General features: G+C 47.1%; 1 protein-coding gene across 6 annotated transcripts in view; it reads left to right on the top strand.

The window, feature by feature from the left end:
- ADCY7 (adenylate cyclase 7) overlaps positions 1-14,575 on the top strand; it is a 74,133-nt gene that overhangs the window by 30,119 nt on the left and 29,439 nt on the right. For 5 of the 6 annotated variants that reach the window (XM_060185582.1, XM_060185581.1, XM_060185577.1 and 2 more), the window contains one exon: positions 12,571-12,930. In XM_060185582.1, coding sequence (XP_060041565.1) covers positions 12,733-12,930 — 198 coding nt within the window. In that variant the 5' untranslated portion in view covers positions 12,571-12,732. Of the gene's footprint in view, positions 1-8,237; positions 8,260-12,570; positions 12,931-14,575 lie in introns of those variants that run through there. The other variant, XM_060185580.1, reaches the window with a different exon arrangement.

Genomic DNA, 14,575 nt, shown 5'->3' with positions numbered 1-14,575 from the left:
CTTCTGTTTCTGACTTAACATGAACTTAACATGAATTTTTCAAGTTCCATCCAAGATCGGCTGAAAACGGTGAAGTCACCATTTTTTACAGCTGAGTAGTATTCCATTGTGTCTATATACCACAACTTGCTCAGCCACTCATCTGTTGTTGGACACCTGGGTTGCTTCCAGTTTTTGGCTATTACAATTTGTGCTGCCAAGAACATATGTGTACACAGATATTTTTGGATGGATGTGTTGGGTTCCTTAGGTTATATCCCCAGGAGAGGAATTGCAGGGTCATAGGGTAGGTCCATTTCTAGCCTTCAGAGAGTTCTCCAGACTGTTCTCCACAGAGGTTGGACCAATTGACATTCCCACCAGCAGTGTAGGAGGAGGGTTCCTTTGACCCCACAACCTCTCCAGCATTTGCTGCTGTTACCTTTTCTGATGTATGACATTCTCACAGGAGTGAAGTGGTATCTCATTGTTGTCTTTATTTGCATTTCCCTGACAGAGACTTGGAGCATTTTTTCATGTGTTTCTCCGGCTTTTGGATCTCTTCTGTGGTGAATATTCTGTCCAAGTCCTCCCCCCATTTTTGGATGGGGTTATTTGTTGTCTTGTTGTTGAGTCTGGCAAGCTCTTTATATATGTTGGTTATTAAACTCTTATCTGATGTATGGCAGGTATAGATCTTCTCCCATTCTGTGAGGGGTCTCTTGGTTTGGGTAGTAGTTTCTTTTGCTGTGAAGAAGCTTTTTTTAAAAAAAATATTTATTTTATTTATTCCCTTTTGTTGCCCTTGTTGTTTTATTGTTGTAGTTATTATTGTTGTTGTCGTTGTTGGATAGGACAGAGAGAAATGGAGAGAGGAGGGGAAGACAGAGAGGAGGAGAGAAAGATAGACACCTGCAGACCTGCTTCACCGCCTGTGAAGCAACTCCCCTGCAGGTGGGGAGCCGGGGTTCGAACCGGGATCCTTATGCTGGTCCTTGTGCTTTGCGCCACCTGTGCTTAACCCGCTGTGCTACAGCCCGACTCCCGTGAAGAAGCTTTTTAATTTGATGTAGTCCCATAGGTTTATACTTGCCTTAGTCTTCTTTGTAATTGGATTCGTTTCATTGAAGATGTCTTTAAAATTTATGTGGAAAAGAGTTCTGCCAATATTTCCCTCTAAGTATCTGATAGTTTCTGGTCTAACATCCAAGTCCTTGACCCACTTGGAATTTACTTTTGTATTTGGTGAAATACAGTGATTCAGTTTCGTTCTTCTGCATGTTTCAACCCATTGTTTCCAACACCATTTGTTGAAGAGACTCTGCTTTCCCCATTTAATAGTCTGGGCACCTTTGTCAAAGATTAGATGTCCATAGGTGTGGGGGCTTACTTCCAGGCTCTCAGTTCTATTCCACTGGTCAGTGTGTCTATTCATGTTCTAGTACCAAGCAGTTTTGATGACATTGGCCCTATAATGCAATTTGAGATCTGGGAGTGTGATGCCTCCGGTTCTGTTCTTTTTTCTCAAGATTGTTTTGGCAATTCTAGGTCTTTCCTGGCTCCAGATAAGCATTTGTAGCATTTGTTTTATTCTCCTAAAAAATGTGCTTGGGATCTTGATGAAGACAGCATTGAATTTGTAGATGGCTCTGGGTAGTATATTCATTTTGATGATGTAAATTCTTCCAACCTATGAACATGGAATATCTTTCCACTTCTTTGTGTCTTTTTCAATTTCCTTGAGTAGTGACTCATAATTTTCAGTATCCAAGTCTTTCACTTCTTTGGTTAGGTTTATTCATAGATATTTTTTCTCCTGTCTTTTGTTTGTTTAAGACTTATTTATTATGGTCAGGGAGGTGGTGCAGTGGATAAAGTGTTGGATTCTCAAGCATGAGGTCCTAAGTTCAATCCCCGGCAGCACATGTACCAGAGTGATGTCTGGTTCTTTCTCTCTCTCCTCCTATCCCTCTCATCAATAAATAAATAAAATATTTATTATTTTATTTATTGGAAAAGAGAAACAAAGTATTAGTCTGGCATATACGATGCCAGGGATTGAACTTCGAACTTAATGCTTAATAATCTAATGCTTTATCCACTGTGCCACATTTTAGGCCTAGATTCCTCCTCCCATTTTCTACATTTTGTTTGTTTGTTTATTATCATTGTTTTTCTGACAGTTTTCTTTTGAAGTCTTTACAAATGAAGAAGGGTGATTAACTACTTGCAGTAAGATTGCAGATGTTTCCCTATTCCCTAAGTTTCTTTTCTTTTTTTTTTTTTTGCCTCCAGGGTTATTGCTGGGGCTCAGTGCCTGCACCATGAATCCACTGCTCCTGGAGACCATTTTTCCCCTTTTGTTGCCCTTGTTGTTGTAGCCTTCTTCTGATTATTATTGTTATTGTTGATGTCCTTTCTTGTTGTATAGGACAGAGAGAAATGGAGAGAGGAGGGGAAGACAGAGAGGGGGAGAGAAAGACAGACACCTGCAGACCTGCTTCACCACCTGTGAAACGACTCCCCTGCAGGTGGGGAGCTGGGAGCTCGAACTGGGATTCTTCCGCAGGTCCTTGCGCTTTGCACCATGTGCGCTCAACCCTCTGTGCTACCACTTGACCCCCTCTTCTTATTTTTTGATTTTGCTTTTGATAGTTTGAGTGTATTCACTCCCCCCCACCAATATCACCTAACTTACTTGATTTTTTTCAGCTTAGATTTTAGGGTCTAGGTTTCAAATTTGTAGAAAGGGCTTATCTTCTGTTTCTACATAGTGAGAATTCCTACATGATTTCTGGTGTGTGACCCAAGTTAGAGCCTAGCCCCTAGTTCATAGAAGGAAGCTTTGGTGCTAGGATCTTTCTTTATCTGCCTCTTTCTCCATCTCTCTCTCTCTCCATATATATATATATATATATATATATATATCAAAGAAACAAAAATAAACCACAAACCACCTTATTTCATATGAGATAGTTTCTTTTTTAAAAAGATATTTATTTATTCTCTTTTGTTGCCCTTGTTGATTTATTGTTGTCGTCGTTGTTGGATAGAATAGAGAGAAATGGAGAGAGGAGGGGAAGACAGGGGGAGAAAAGAGAGACACCTGGAGACCTTTTTCACCGCTTGTGAAGCGACTCCCCTGCAAGTGGGGAGCTGGGGGCTTGAACCCGGATCCTTATGACAGTCCTTGCGCTTTGCATCACCTATGCTTAACCTGCTGCGCTACCCCCCATGGGATAGTTTTATATATGTGTGTGTGTGTATATATATATAATTTATTTTCCTTTTTTGTTGCCCATGTTGTTTTTATCATTAGTGTTGTTATTATTGTTGTTATTGATGTTGTTTTAGCTAGATAGGACAGAGAGAAATGAAGAAAGGAGGGGAAGACAGAAATGGGGAGTGAAAGATAGACACCTGCAGGCCTGCTTCACCGCTTGTGAAGCAACCCCTCTATAGGTGGGGAGCCGGGGGTTTGAACCAGGATCCTTACGCTGGTCCTCGAGTTTTGCACCATGTGTGCTTAACCCACTGTGCTACAGCCGACTCCCGAGATAGTTTCTTTTAACAAATTATTTTATGGGGGCCAGGTGGTGGTGCATCTGGTTAAGAGCACACTTTACAGTGCACACGGACCTGGGTTCAAGCTCTTTGTCCCCACTTGCAGGGGGAAAACTTCATGAATGGTGAAGCAGGGTTGCAGGAATTTCTGTCTCTCTCCCTCTCTATCATCCCCTTTCCTCTTCATTTCTGGATGTGTCTATCCAATAAATAAATAAAGATAATAAAAAAGAATTATTTTATGGGGTCCAGGTGGTATCACAGTGTGTTAAGCGCATATGGCTCGAATTGTAAGTACCAGCATAAGGATCCCAGTTCAAGCTCCCGGCTCCACACCTGCAGGGGGGTCACTTCACAGGCGGTGAAGCAGGTCTGCAGGTGTCTTTCTCTCCTTTTCTCTCTCGATTTCTCTTTGTCCTATCCAACAAAAATAACAACAACAACAATGATAAGCAACAAGAGCAACAAAAAGGAAAAAATAACCTCCAGGAGCAGTGGATTCATAGTGCACTGAGCCCCAGTGATAATACTGGAGGCAAAAAAAAAAAAGAAAGAAAGAAAGGAAATTTCATTTATTGGATAGAGACAGAGGAAACTAAGATGGAAAGGGGAAGATAGCACAATGGTTATGCAAAGAGACTGACATGCCTAAGGCTCTGAAGTCCTAGGTTCAAGCCTCTGCACGACCATAAGCCAGAGCTGAACAACAACAACAACCCTAGAGACAGAGACACCTGCAGCACTGCTCCACAACTTGTGAAGCTTCCCCTCCTCCCCTGACACACACTCCACAGGTGGGAACTTGGGGCTTGAATCTGGGTCCTTGAGCATGGTAACATGTTTGCTTAACCAAGTGTACCACCACCATCCAGCTGTGAGATGGAGAATTTCACATGAGAGAGAAACCAGAGCGTGACCCCAGAAGTGCAGTGCTAGGCTGACCCCGGGGAGCTTCGGGCATGCAAGTTCTACGCTACACTAGCTGAGTGCTTGGCGTCTCTGCCACTTCCTTACTCAGTGTGGGACACTGTGCAGCACAGGAACCGAGACTGGCTGCCAGTGTATGCATGGACCTTTTCTCCACTCCCCTCCCAAGCCCCTTCCTATCTATCATGGGCCCCCTGTCTGAGCGAAGCCCTTGGCAAAGCATGGGGTCATCAGGAAGCCCTTCTGTTCCGGAATTGTAGGCAAGACTTGTGTTACATGCCACTCCCAGAGGCCAACTGGTATCCCATTTCTGTTCTTTTTTTTTTTTAATTTTCTTTCTTTTTCTTTTTTTTTTTTTTTAACTTACTTTGGATAGAAATTGAGAGGAAAAGGAGAGGTAGATAGAGATACCTTGTAGCAATACTCCACTACTCATGAAATCTCTTCCTTGCAGATGGGACTGGGGGGCTTGAACCCGGGTCCTTACACACTGCAGTATGTGACTTCAGCTGGATGCTTCACCACTTGCACCCTCATCTCTGTTTTTCCTTACTAGGGAATATGTAAGTATGTAGAAGGGGGGAGGGCCATGCCACACCTGATTGAGCACACACGTTACACAGAGCAGTGAAGCAGTGTTGCAGGTGTCTGTCTTTTTTTTTTTTTTTAATATTTACTTATTACATAGGAACAGCCAGAAATTGAGAGGGAAGGAGGTGACAGAGAGACAGAGAGACACCTGCAGCACTGCTTCACCACTCACAAAGCTTTCCCCTTGCAGGTGGGACTTGGGGGCTTGAATCTGGGTCCTTGCAAATCGTAACGTGCGCTCAACCAGGTGTACCACCACCCAGCTCCCTCTCTCTTCCTCTCTGTCTTTCTCTCTCTCCCCTCTTAATTTCTCTTTATTCAAATAAATAAATACGTAAATAAATATATTTTTTTAAATATGTGGAACCCAGTCATGACAGTGCTTTCCATCTAAATAAAGGCCTTGTGAGGGCAATGTTAAAGAAACAAGTCACTCACGGTAGGATTCTGAGTAAGCAATCTTAAAAATTCTTAAAAACTCTCAGGGGACAAGCTCACATCTGCTGTAGGAGGGAGTGTGTGAGTCTCTTGATGGATGATTGAATAAACGGATGAACCTTTTTCTCCCAGGCAGTCAAAAACCACCATCAGAACTGGCACAGGAGATAATGCCTTTCTTCTCTCCTAGTCTCCCCTTCTTGCCCTGTACAGCTTGAGCCTGAGGGTGAAGGGTGAGGACAGCTTTGGGATTTTATTTCATTTATTAATTTTACCAGAGTAGTGCTCAGCTCTGGCTGAGGGCAGTGTTGGGGATTTACTTTGGGATCTCTGGTGCCTCAGGCATGAAAGTCTGTTACATAAGCCTCTGTGCTATTTCCCCTGATCCAGCATTTGGATTTTCAAGGAGGGGTTAACTAGGGCAGGAGTATGGAATATCTAGCCAGAAGGCTGCATACAGCCTGAGAAATCACTTGGTCTGGCCCTGCCAAGGCAACCAAAGATGGGACTCAAAATTCAAGAAATCTAGGAGTTTATTTTTGTTCTAATAATCCCTCAGTCTTTTTTTTTTTTTTTTTTACAATTATTTATTAGGCAGAGACAGAAAAAAAAAACGTGAGGAAAGGGAAACACAGGGGGAGAGACAGAGATACCTGCAGCACTACTTCACCACTCATGAAGCTTCTCCCCTTGTAAGTGGGGTCCTTGCACATGGTAACGTGCACTCATCTGGGTGCTCCACTGCTTGGCCTTCAGAGCTTCTTCATAGCAACTTTAAATGTTAGTTTTTTCTTCTTCTTTTTTTTATAAAAAGGAAACACTGACAAAACCATAGGACAAGAGAGGTACAACTCCACACAATTCCCACCACTAGAACTCCACATCCCATCCCCTCCCTTGATAGCTTTCCTATTCTTTAACCCTCTGGGAGTATGGACCCAAGATCATTGTGGGATGCAGAAGGTGGAAGATGTGACTTCTGTTAATTGCTTCCCTGCTGAACATGGGCGTTGACTGGTCAATCCATACTCCCAGCCTGCCTCTCTCTTTCCCTAGTGGGGAAGGGCTCTGGGGAATCAGAGCTCCAGGACACATTGGTGGGGTTGTCTGTCCAGGGAAGTCTGGTTGGTGTCTGGAACCTGGTGGCTGAAAAGAGAGTTAACATATAAAGCCAAACAAGTTGTTGACTAATCATGAACCTAAAGGCTGGAGTAGTGCAGATGAAGAGATGGGGGTGGGGATCTCTGTTGTGTAGATAGCTTTTAGGCATATTTTAGTTATATTCCAAAGGGCCTGTGACTATACTAGTTTTTTTTTTTTCCCTGAGCCTGAAATCTGATATGCAGGTGGATCCTAATTATTGTCTGGGGAGATGATGTCATGGCTGGATAAAGGACCAGAAAGCTGGATCAGGGAAGAGAGTGTCACCCAAATATGGGAAAGGTGTATAAATATTGTTGACTGTAAACATCGTCGATTTGATGTGATCTGGGGCCCATATTTAGCTTAAGAGCCTATGTGACTTCTGCATCCCTGTAGATCCGAGCTCACATTCTGTGGTCATCAGTAGGAACATTCCAAGCTGCCCCAAAGTGTTAGTTTTTACGTTGATAATTATGTATGGCACAAGAATGTTATAAAAATGCAAATGGCCCTTGGCAGGAAAAATTTTGCTTACAGGGGCCAGGTAGTGGCACACCTGGTTAAGAGCATACATTACAGTGCACAAGGACCTGGGTTTAAGCCCCCCTGGTACCCACCTACAGGGGGAAAGCTTCACAAGTAGTGAAGTAGGCCTATAGGTGTCTGTCTCTTTTCCTCTCTATTTCTTTCTCCCTTCTCAATTTCTCTCTATCCCTATCCAATAATAATAATAAAAAATTAAAAAAAAGAAAAATGTTCCTTATTTTTACACTAAGGCAGTGTAAAAATATGAGGGACATGGAAGGATTTTAGGTTCAGAGAAAAACTACCACAAAGCAAGATAGCTAGGTAATAACAGTACCCAGGTTGGTCCCTTCAGCTGTCTTGTTCATTTTATGACTCAGTTTCACCTCTACCCATCCATCCATATGTATCCATCCATCCTCCTATCTACCCACACCCATATACCTATCCACCCATCCATCTACCCATTCAGCTATTGACCACCACACTCATCCATCCACCTCCCCCCACCACACACTATGTCAACTATCCATCCATCCACCCTCCCACCCACCCTCCCACTTATCCATTTCACAAGCCTTTGCTCAAGGCCCATCGACACAGACTTTTCTAACAGTTTGGTGAAGCAGACAAAGGGATGTTTGCCAAACAGACATGTTGACAGGAGCCTGGGAAGGCCTCCGAGCTGGGGGGTGTGTCTGGCAGAGGAGGCATGTCAGGGGAAGGCAGCCTGGGGGATGCAGGGCAGGCAGGTCTGGGAGGCAGGAAGGCCTATGCCAGACAGAGCAGCCTCTGGCTCTACTTCCTGAAGCTCAGGGTCCCTGTAGGATTAAGGTCTCCTTGTCAAATACTGACTGGCAGAGAGCAGGTCTATTAGCCGAAAGAGCCTCTGGGAAGAGGAGGCAGGGGATTACGCCTTGAGCACAGGAAGAATCCTCTGACCCAACCCACCACAGGAACTGAGTGAGCCCAGCCTGCCCCCCCACCCCTGCATCTGAGGCCCCCACTTCCCCTTTCTGCAGCCACTGGGCTCCAGCCCTGTGGGGCTGGACCAGAGGAAGCCAGGCTGGGGTTCCTGCCAGCACCTCTTGGGTGAGGAAGTGGGTGCCCTGTGGGCCTGTGAAAGCTGGGGGTGCTCTCCGTGTCCCCAGGGGGTGTGGGAGGTGTGGGGTGCTTTCACATCAGCTAGGTCCCCTTGGAGAGGATTTCTTGAGCACCCCTGAGGGCCCTGTCTCCTATTCCCAGAGGCTTTTTTGGCTGATAGGCCTGCTCTTTGCCAGTCAGTATTTGGCAAAGAGACCTGGGTCCTGCCTTGCATTAGCAAAGGGAGAAGAGAGAGAGAGAGAGAGAGAGAGTCTGTGTGTGTTGCAGGGTGGGGTGTTGAGGTGGGGAGTGGCAAGCTCTGAGGACTTCCTGGAGGAAGAGGCCCTCCTATATCTTACTGAGAGGAGGCTGCCTGTTATGGAGGCTTGACTGCACCCCTGCAAAGCAGTGGAGAAGCCCCTTGATGGCCTCTCCTTTATTGCTCTCACTCAATTCTGGACCCTGAGGTGGGTCAGGGTTATAGAGGCTCTCATCTGGGAATGTTTTGGTTTCTGACTCTCAGCCTCCAGAGGGTAACGGGTAGGACAAGAGATGGGTCCTGGATGTGTTCAAATTCAGTTCTCTGACTAAAGCTGTGTGACCTCAGGGAAATAACAGAGCCTCCCTGGGTCCCATGCAGAGGCTCCACATTCACACTATGGCAGCACCTGTCAGACCCACGGGGCACAAGCACATGGGTTTAAAGCCCAGAGCACTGGGCCTGAGGATGCACTTGGTGCCCAGTGACTTCTGTTTGTGACATTACCTGCTTGGCTCTGTCATAGGATGAGGGCTGTGGGGGATCAGAGATCTTCACTTGGGGGGCAGGAGGTTGTTCACCCTCCTATTCATTTCTATTTAACTATGTCTCCTGTGCTCCCCAGCCCCCTCCCTGGGCTGGAGTGTCCAGTGACATTCATAGGGGCAGACTCTCCCCTCCTTTTTCTGGGTCATGAACCTGGATCTGAGCAGTGGAGCCTGGGACACAGTGGCAGAGGCATAGGGGTTCAGCACCCGCCCCCAGTCCCTTCCAGAGAAGGTGTTAGCCAAGACTGACTGTGCCACCCAAAGGCCCTCTTCCACTTCTGAGTCAGGTTCCCCCCCCCCCAGCACCCCTTTAGAAGTCTAAAGGGCTTCTAGAATACAGGAAGCTGTTCCAGAAAGCTCTACAGACTGTCACTCCTGGTTGTGACAGAAACTTAAACTGGCTTCAGCCGATAGGGTTATTGATTATCTCTTGCAATGGAAATATCTAGTGTTTTCTTGAATTTCAGGCAGGGCTGGATCCAGGGGGCTTGGGGGCCATGTCCAGGGTTCAATCTCTCCTACAGTTCTGTTTCATTCTCGAGTGGCCTGTTGGGAGGAGGTCACCAGCATCCCTAGACCACTAACAGAAATTGGGGCTCTTTTCTCCTGCAGTAGCACCACTTGTCAAGAGGAACCCTGCTGGGATGGCTTTGGTCCTTTGTCCGCCCTGACACCAGGTTAGGGTTGGGTGATGCTGTGCTGGTCACACAAGCTTGGGGTATGGAGTCCTGGAAGCAGGGGACCAAGCAGGGGAGAGGACAGTGTTCATCCACAAGCCCCATCCAAATGCTTGGGACTCTAAGACAGGGCTGCTTCTCTGCCAGAGTGATGGGGCTGGTGAGAATGGCAGCAAGGACCCCTGGGGTTCTGGTCCCTCCAGCCAGAAGGGCCTCATCTCTCCCAAGAGCCTGATTCTGCTCTTGGTGCCATTGGGATCTGGGCAGGACCAGTCGGGTGGGGTGAGGTAGTGGCAGGAGCTGGGGGTTTGTAGCCAGGAGTGTTGGGCTGAGCTGTTTGTGGGAGACACAGCAAAGGGTGCCTTTATCCCAGGATCCAGCTGAGCCAGTGGCCAGCAGGACTGGTGATGGAATGGAGACACCTTGACTGGCAGGGCTGGGGGTTCTGGGTCTGGTTTGGGGGGTGGGGTGGGGTGGGTTGGTGGTTGCTGGAGAGGACCTTGCCTATGGAGAATCCTATTTGGGGAGGTTTCTGGCCTTTTTTCTTTCTTTTCCACCAGAGTTATAGTTGGGGCTCAGTGTCAGCACACTGCTCCTGGTGGGCATTTTTCCTCCCCTCCCATTTATTTCTATTTTATTTGATAGGGCAGAGAGAACTTGAGAAGGGGGGTAGTAGAGAGGGGAGAGAAAAGAGATACCTGCAGACCTGCTGTTGCTTGTAAAGCATTCTCCCTGCAAGTGGGGAGCAGGGGCCCAAACCCAAATCCTTGTGTTTGATAACGTGTGCTCAGCTGGCTGCACTTAGGGGGAAAAAAGATTTAAGGGGATAGGGCAGTAACACATTGGATTAAGTGCACATGGTGTGATGCACAAGTATTGGCGCAAGGATCCTGGTTCAAACCCCCGGCTCCCTACCTGTAGGGAGGTTACTTCACAGGTGGTAAAGCAGATCTGCAGGTGTCTATCTTTCTGTCCCTCTCTGTCTTCCCCTCCTCTCTTGATTTCTTTCCGTTCTTTCCAACAACAATAATGGAAAAAAAAAGATGACCTCCAGGAGCAATGGATTCATAGTGCAGGCACTGAGTCCCAGTGATAACCCTGCAGGAAAAAAAAAAAGGATTTATTTATTTAGTAATGAGAAGGAAAGAGACAGAGGAGAGAGAGAGGAAGAGAAGAGAGACAGATAATAGAGCGTCACATAGGATCCCAGGATCAAGCCTGGTCCCTCACACTTGAAGAGTCCACCACTGAATCCATTGTGCCATTTCCTAGGCAGCTCCTGGGCCGTCTTTCCAGGAGAGAAAAATGCAGCCTCCTCACTACCACCCCACCCCTCCTGGCACTGCTCCGCCTGTCCCAGAGCTGGATGAGCTTCCCAGAGGGCTGAGTCCCCTAAGCCCAGAAGTGCTCCTCTCCTGCTGCCCAGGAAGTAGCCTAATTAAATTCCCCAGAAGAATGTTTACAGACCTGGGTTCCCATGGGGCTTCTGGAACATTCTCTGTGCCTGACTCCATTGGGTTTTTGTGCACGTGGGGGGGGGAATGCCTTCTGGACATGAAAGTTGTTTGAGCATGGCTGTGTGCCTGTGCATGTATGTGTATGGTCTGGGGGTTTTGTTTGCAGGGCAGAGCAGCTGTAGGGAGGTGCCTCGGCTTCCTGGTGTTTGGCTCCTCTCTGCCTGGCAGCTGCAAGGTGCTCTTGTTTGGCACCAGGCTAGAGGACAGCGTGTGAACACTTGTGGAAGCTACTTCAGCCCCAGGAGCTGCTGTTACTGGAAGGGGCAGCTTGTCTCAGCCCAGTGAGGCAGTGAAGGGTGCCAGGAGCCCTGGGCTTGAATTCCAGTCTTTCTTAGAAACTAGTCCCAACCAAGTAGTCCTAGACACACACACCCCCACTCAGTTACACATGTGTGTGCTAGGGTGACATCTGGGCAGGTGTGCAAATGGGACAGTCCAGTAATGGCAGTGCTGCTGTCATGACTGCATACAACTCTGGAGGGAGATTTTTACCTGGGTTTCTTGAGGGAAGGAAACTTATTTTATTTGACAAACCCTCTTCTTCTTCTTCTTCTACTTCTAGCGTTTGCCCTTCTTCTGTAGCCAGTCAACAGCGTCAGGTTGAGCCTGATGTAAAGTTTCGAGACCTCCTTTGAATCTGGAGAGGTGGCAGTCGTTGATTATGTGGGTCATAGTCTGTCTGGAGCCGCAGGGGCAGTTCGGGTCGTCTCTGGCTCCCCAGCGATGGAACATAGCGCACCGGCCATGGCCTGTTCGATAGCGATTGAGGAGGGCCCGATCATAACGTGCTAGGTCAAAGCTGGGTTGACGCTTGCAGGGGTCTGTGATGAGGTGTTTGTTCTTTACTTCAGCTGACTGCCAACTCTGTTTCCAAGAGTCTGGAACAGAGAAGTTCAGTGTAGGAGTAGGGGACCAGATTGGATGATGAGACGTCAAGCGTTGGACAGGGTGGGCGAAGATATCCGCGTATATTGGCAGGTCCGGTCGAGCGCAGACGTGGGAAATGAACTTAGATGATGCCGCATCAAACCCTCTAATTTATTATTATTATTATCCTGCTACCTGGGGCTAGGTGTATGCTCGACTACTCCACTGCTTCCAAAAATTTTTTCCAAAAATTTTACCTCCTCTTCCTCTCTCAATTTCTTTTTGCCCTAATAAATCAATCAATTTAAATTATGATAAATACAAATCAGTTTTAAAAAAACTGAGCTGTGGGTTATGGTTGATGGAGCAAAACAAACCCTGTGGCATTGAAGCCATCTCTCCCTGACTCAGCCTGTCCAGGTGAGAATGAGGTCTGCTTTGTGTCTCTACAGAGTTGAGGACCTCACCAGGCTGTCCTGCAAACAGAGGGAGAAGCCGGAAGCGGTGAACAGCTTGGCCTCCATGGAGCCGCCTGTCTCTCCCCAGACCTGCCCAGCACTCGGGGGCCAATGGCCTAGGCCCTGAGGAGGAGGGGGAAGGGCAGTGGCAGGCAGATGCGCCCCAGGTCCTGGGTTGCTATGCCGGCCAAGGGGCGCTACTTCCTCAATGGGGGCGAGGAGGGCCCCGACAACCAGGACGCGCTCTATGACAAGTACCGCCTCACCAGCCAGCACGGACCACTGCTGCTCACGCTGCTCACGGTGGGGGCCATCGCCTGCATCGTCCTCATCGCCATCGCCTTCAGCCAGGAGGTGAGTGAGGGCCGCCCTGCATCCTGGGACTAGGTGGTTCCCATCGCAGTCTGACACCTTGTGCTGGGGAACCAGAGCACAACCCTCCCTCCCTCCCTCCATTCATTCACTGTTGCCATTGCTAGGACTTGACTGCTTCGGACAGGCCTTTCTTCCTTCCTTCCTTCCTTCCTCTTTCTTTCTTTCTTTCTTTCTTTCTTTCTTTCTTTCTTTCTTTCTTTCTTTCCTTTCTCTCTTTCTTTCTTTCTTTCTTTCTTTCTTTCTTTCTTTTTTCCAGATGGAGACAGACAGACACAGAGAGGGAAAGACACCACAGCACCAAAGCTTTCTCCAGTGAGATGGCAACTGGGCTCAGATCTGGTTTGCACACATGGCAAAGCAGACACACTATCCAGGTGAACTATTGTGCTGATCCTGTTTATTTTTTAATGTGGCACCAGAGGCATGAACTTGGCCTCACACAAGTGTAGTACCACTGAGTGGCTTCCTAAGTCCAATTTTGTCCATTTTTTCATTTAGAGAAAGAGGGGGAAGAGGGAGGCACAGAGAGAGGAGAGATACCACAGCACTATTCCACCACCATGGAGCTCCCCTGGTCTTAGATGCTGTCCTCATGTGGTATAACTCAGACTCAGGACCTGATGGCTGGTAAGGCATGCAGTATGTTTGGAGATCTGCTATTTCCTGACTCCTTGCTTTAATTTTAAAGTCTTGTTGGGCCAGAGAAATTACCCTTGATCCCCTCCATAAAGAATTTGGAATCTATTGAAGACATAGGCCAGAGAAGGACTGTTGTTCACTGCTTTTGTTTTATTTTTAAAGATTTATTTGTAGGGGGCCAGGCGGTGGCATACCCCATTAAGTGTTAAGTGCACATAGTACTAAGTGCAAATATCTGTGCAAGGATCCAGCTGTGAGCCCCTGGCTCCTGGCCTGCAGGGGCACACTTCACAAGCCATGAAGCAGGTTTGCAGGTGTCTGTCTTTCCCTCTCTCCTTCTTGTTCCATTCCCTTCCCATCCCTCTCAATTTCTCTCAATCCTATCCAATAAAATGAAAAAAAAAAGTGACTACCAGGAGCAATGGATTTGTAGTGCCAGCACTGAGCCCCAGCTATAACCCTGGAGGCAAAAAAAAAATTATTTGTAATGAGAAAGAGAAGGGTGGGGTGGGGGTGGGGAAGAAAGCCAGAACATCACTCTGGCACATGTGATGCTAAGGATCAAACTTAGGACCACATGGCTGAGATTTAAATACCTTATCCCCTGCACTCTCTTCCAGTTTTCTTTTTCTTTTTTAATTTTTATTTATAAAATGGAAATATTGACAAGAACATAGAATAAAAGAGGTATAATCCCACACAGTTCCCACTACCAAAACTCCATATCTAATCGCCTCCCTTGATAGCTTTCCTATTCTTTATCCCTCTGGGAGTATGGACCCAAGGTCATTGTGGGATGCAGAAGGTGGAAGGTCTGGCTTCTGTAATTGCTTCCCCACTGAACATGGGCATTGACAGGTCGATCCATACTCCCAGCCTGCTTCTCTCTTTCCCTAGTAGGGTGGGTCTCTGGGGAAGCGGAGCTCCAGGACACATTGGTGGGGGTCGTCATCCAAGTGAAGTCAGGTTGGCATCATGGTATCAT

The sequence above is a fragment of the Erinaceus europaeus genome, chromosome 2 (genome assembly GCF_950295315.1).
Source record: "Erinaceus europaeus chromosome 2, mEriEur2.1, whole genome shotgun sequence".
NCBI lineage: Eukaryota > Metazoa > Chordata > Mammalia > Eulipotyphla > Erinaceidae > Erinaceus > Erinaceus europaeus.
The sequence above is the reverse complement of the archived record's forward strand: the minus strand, read 5'-3'. Positions and strand labels throughout refer to the sequence as shown.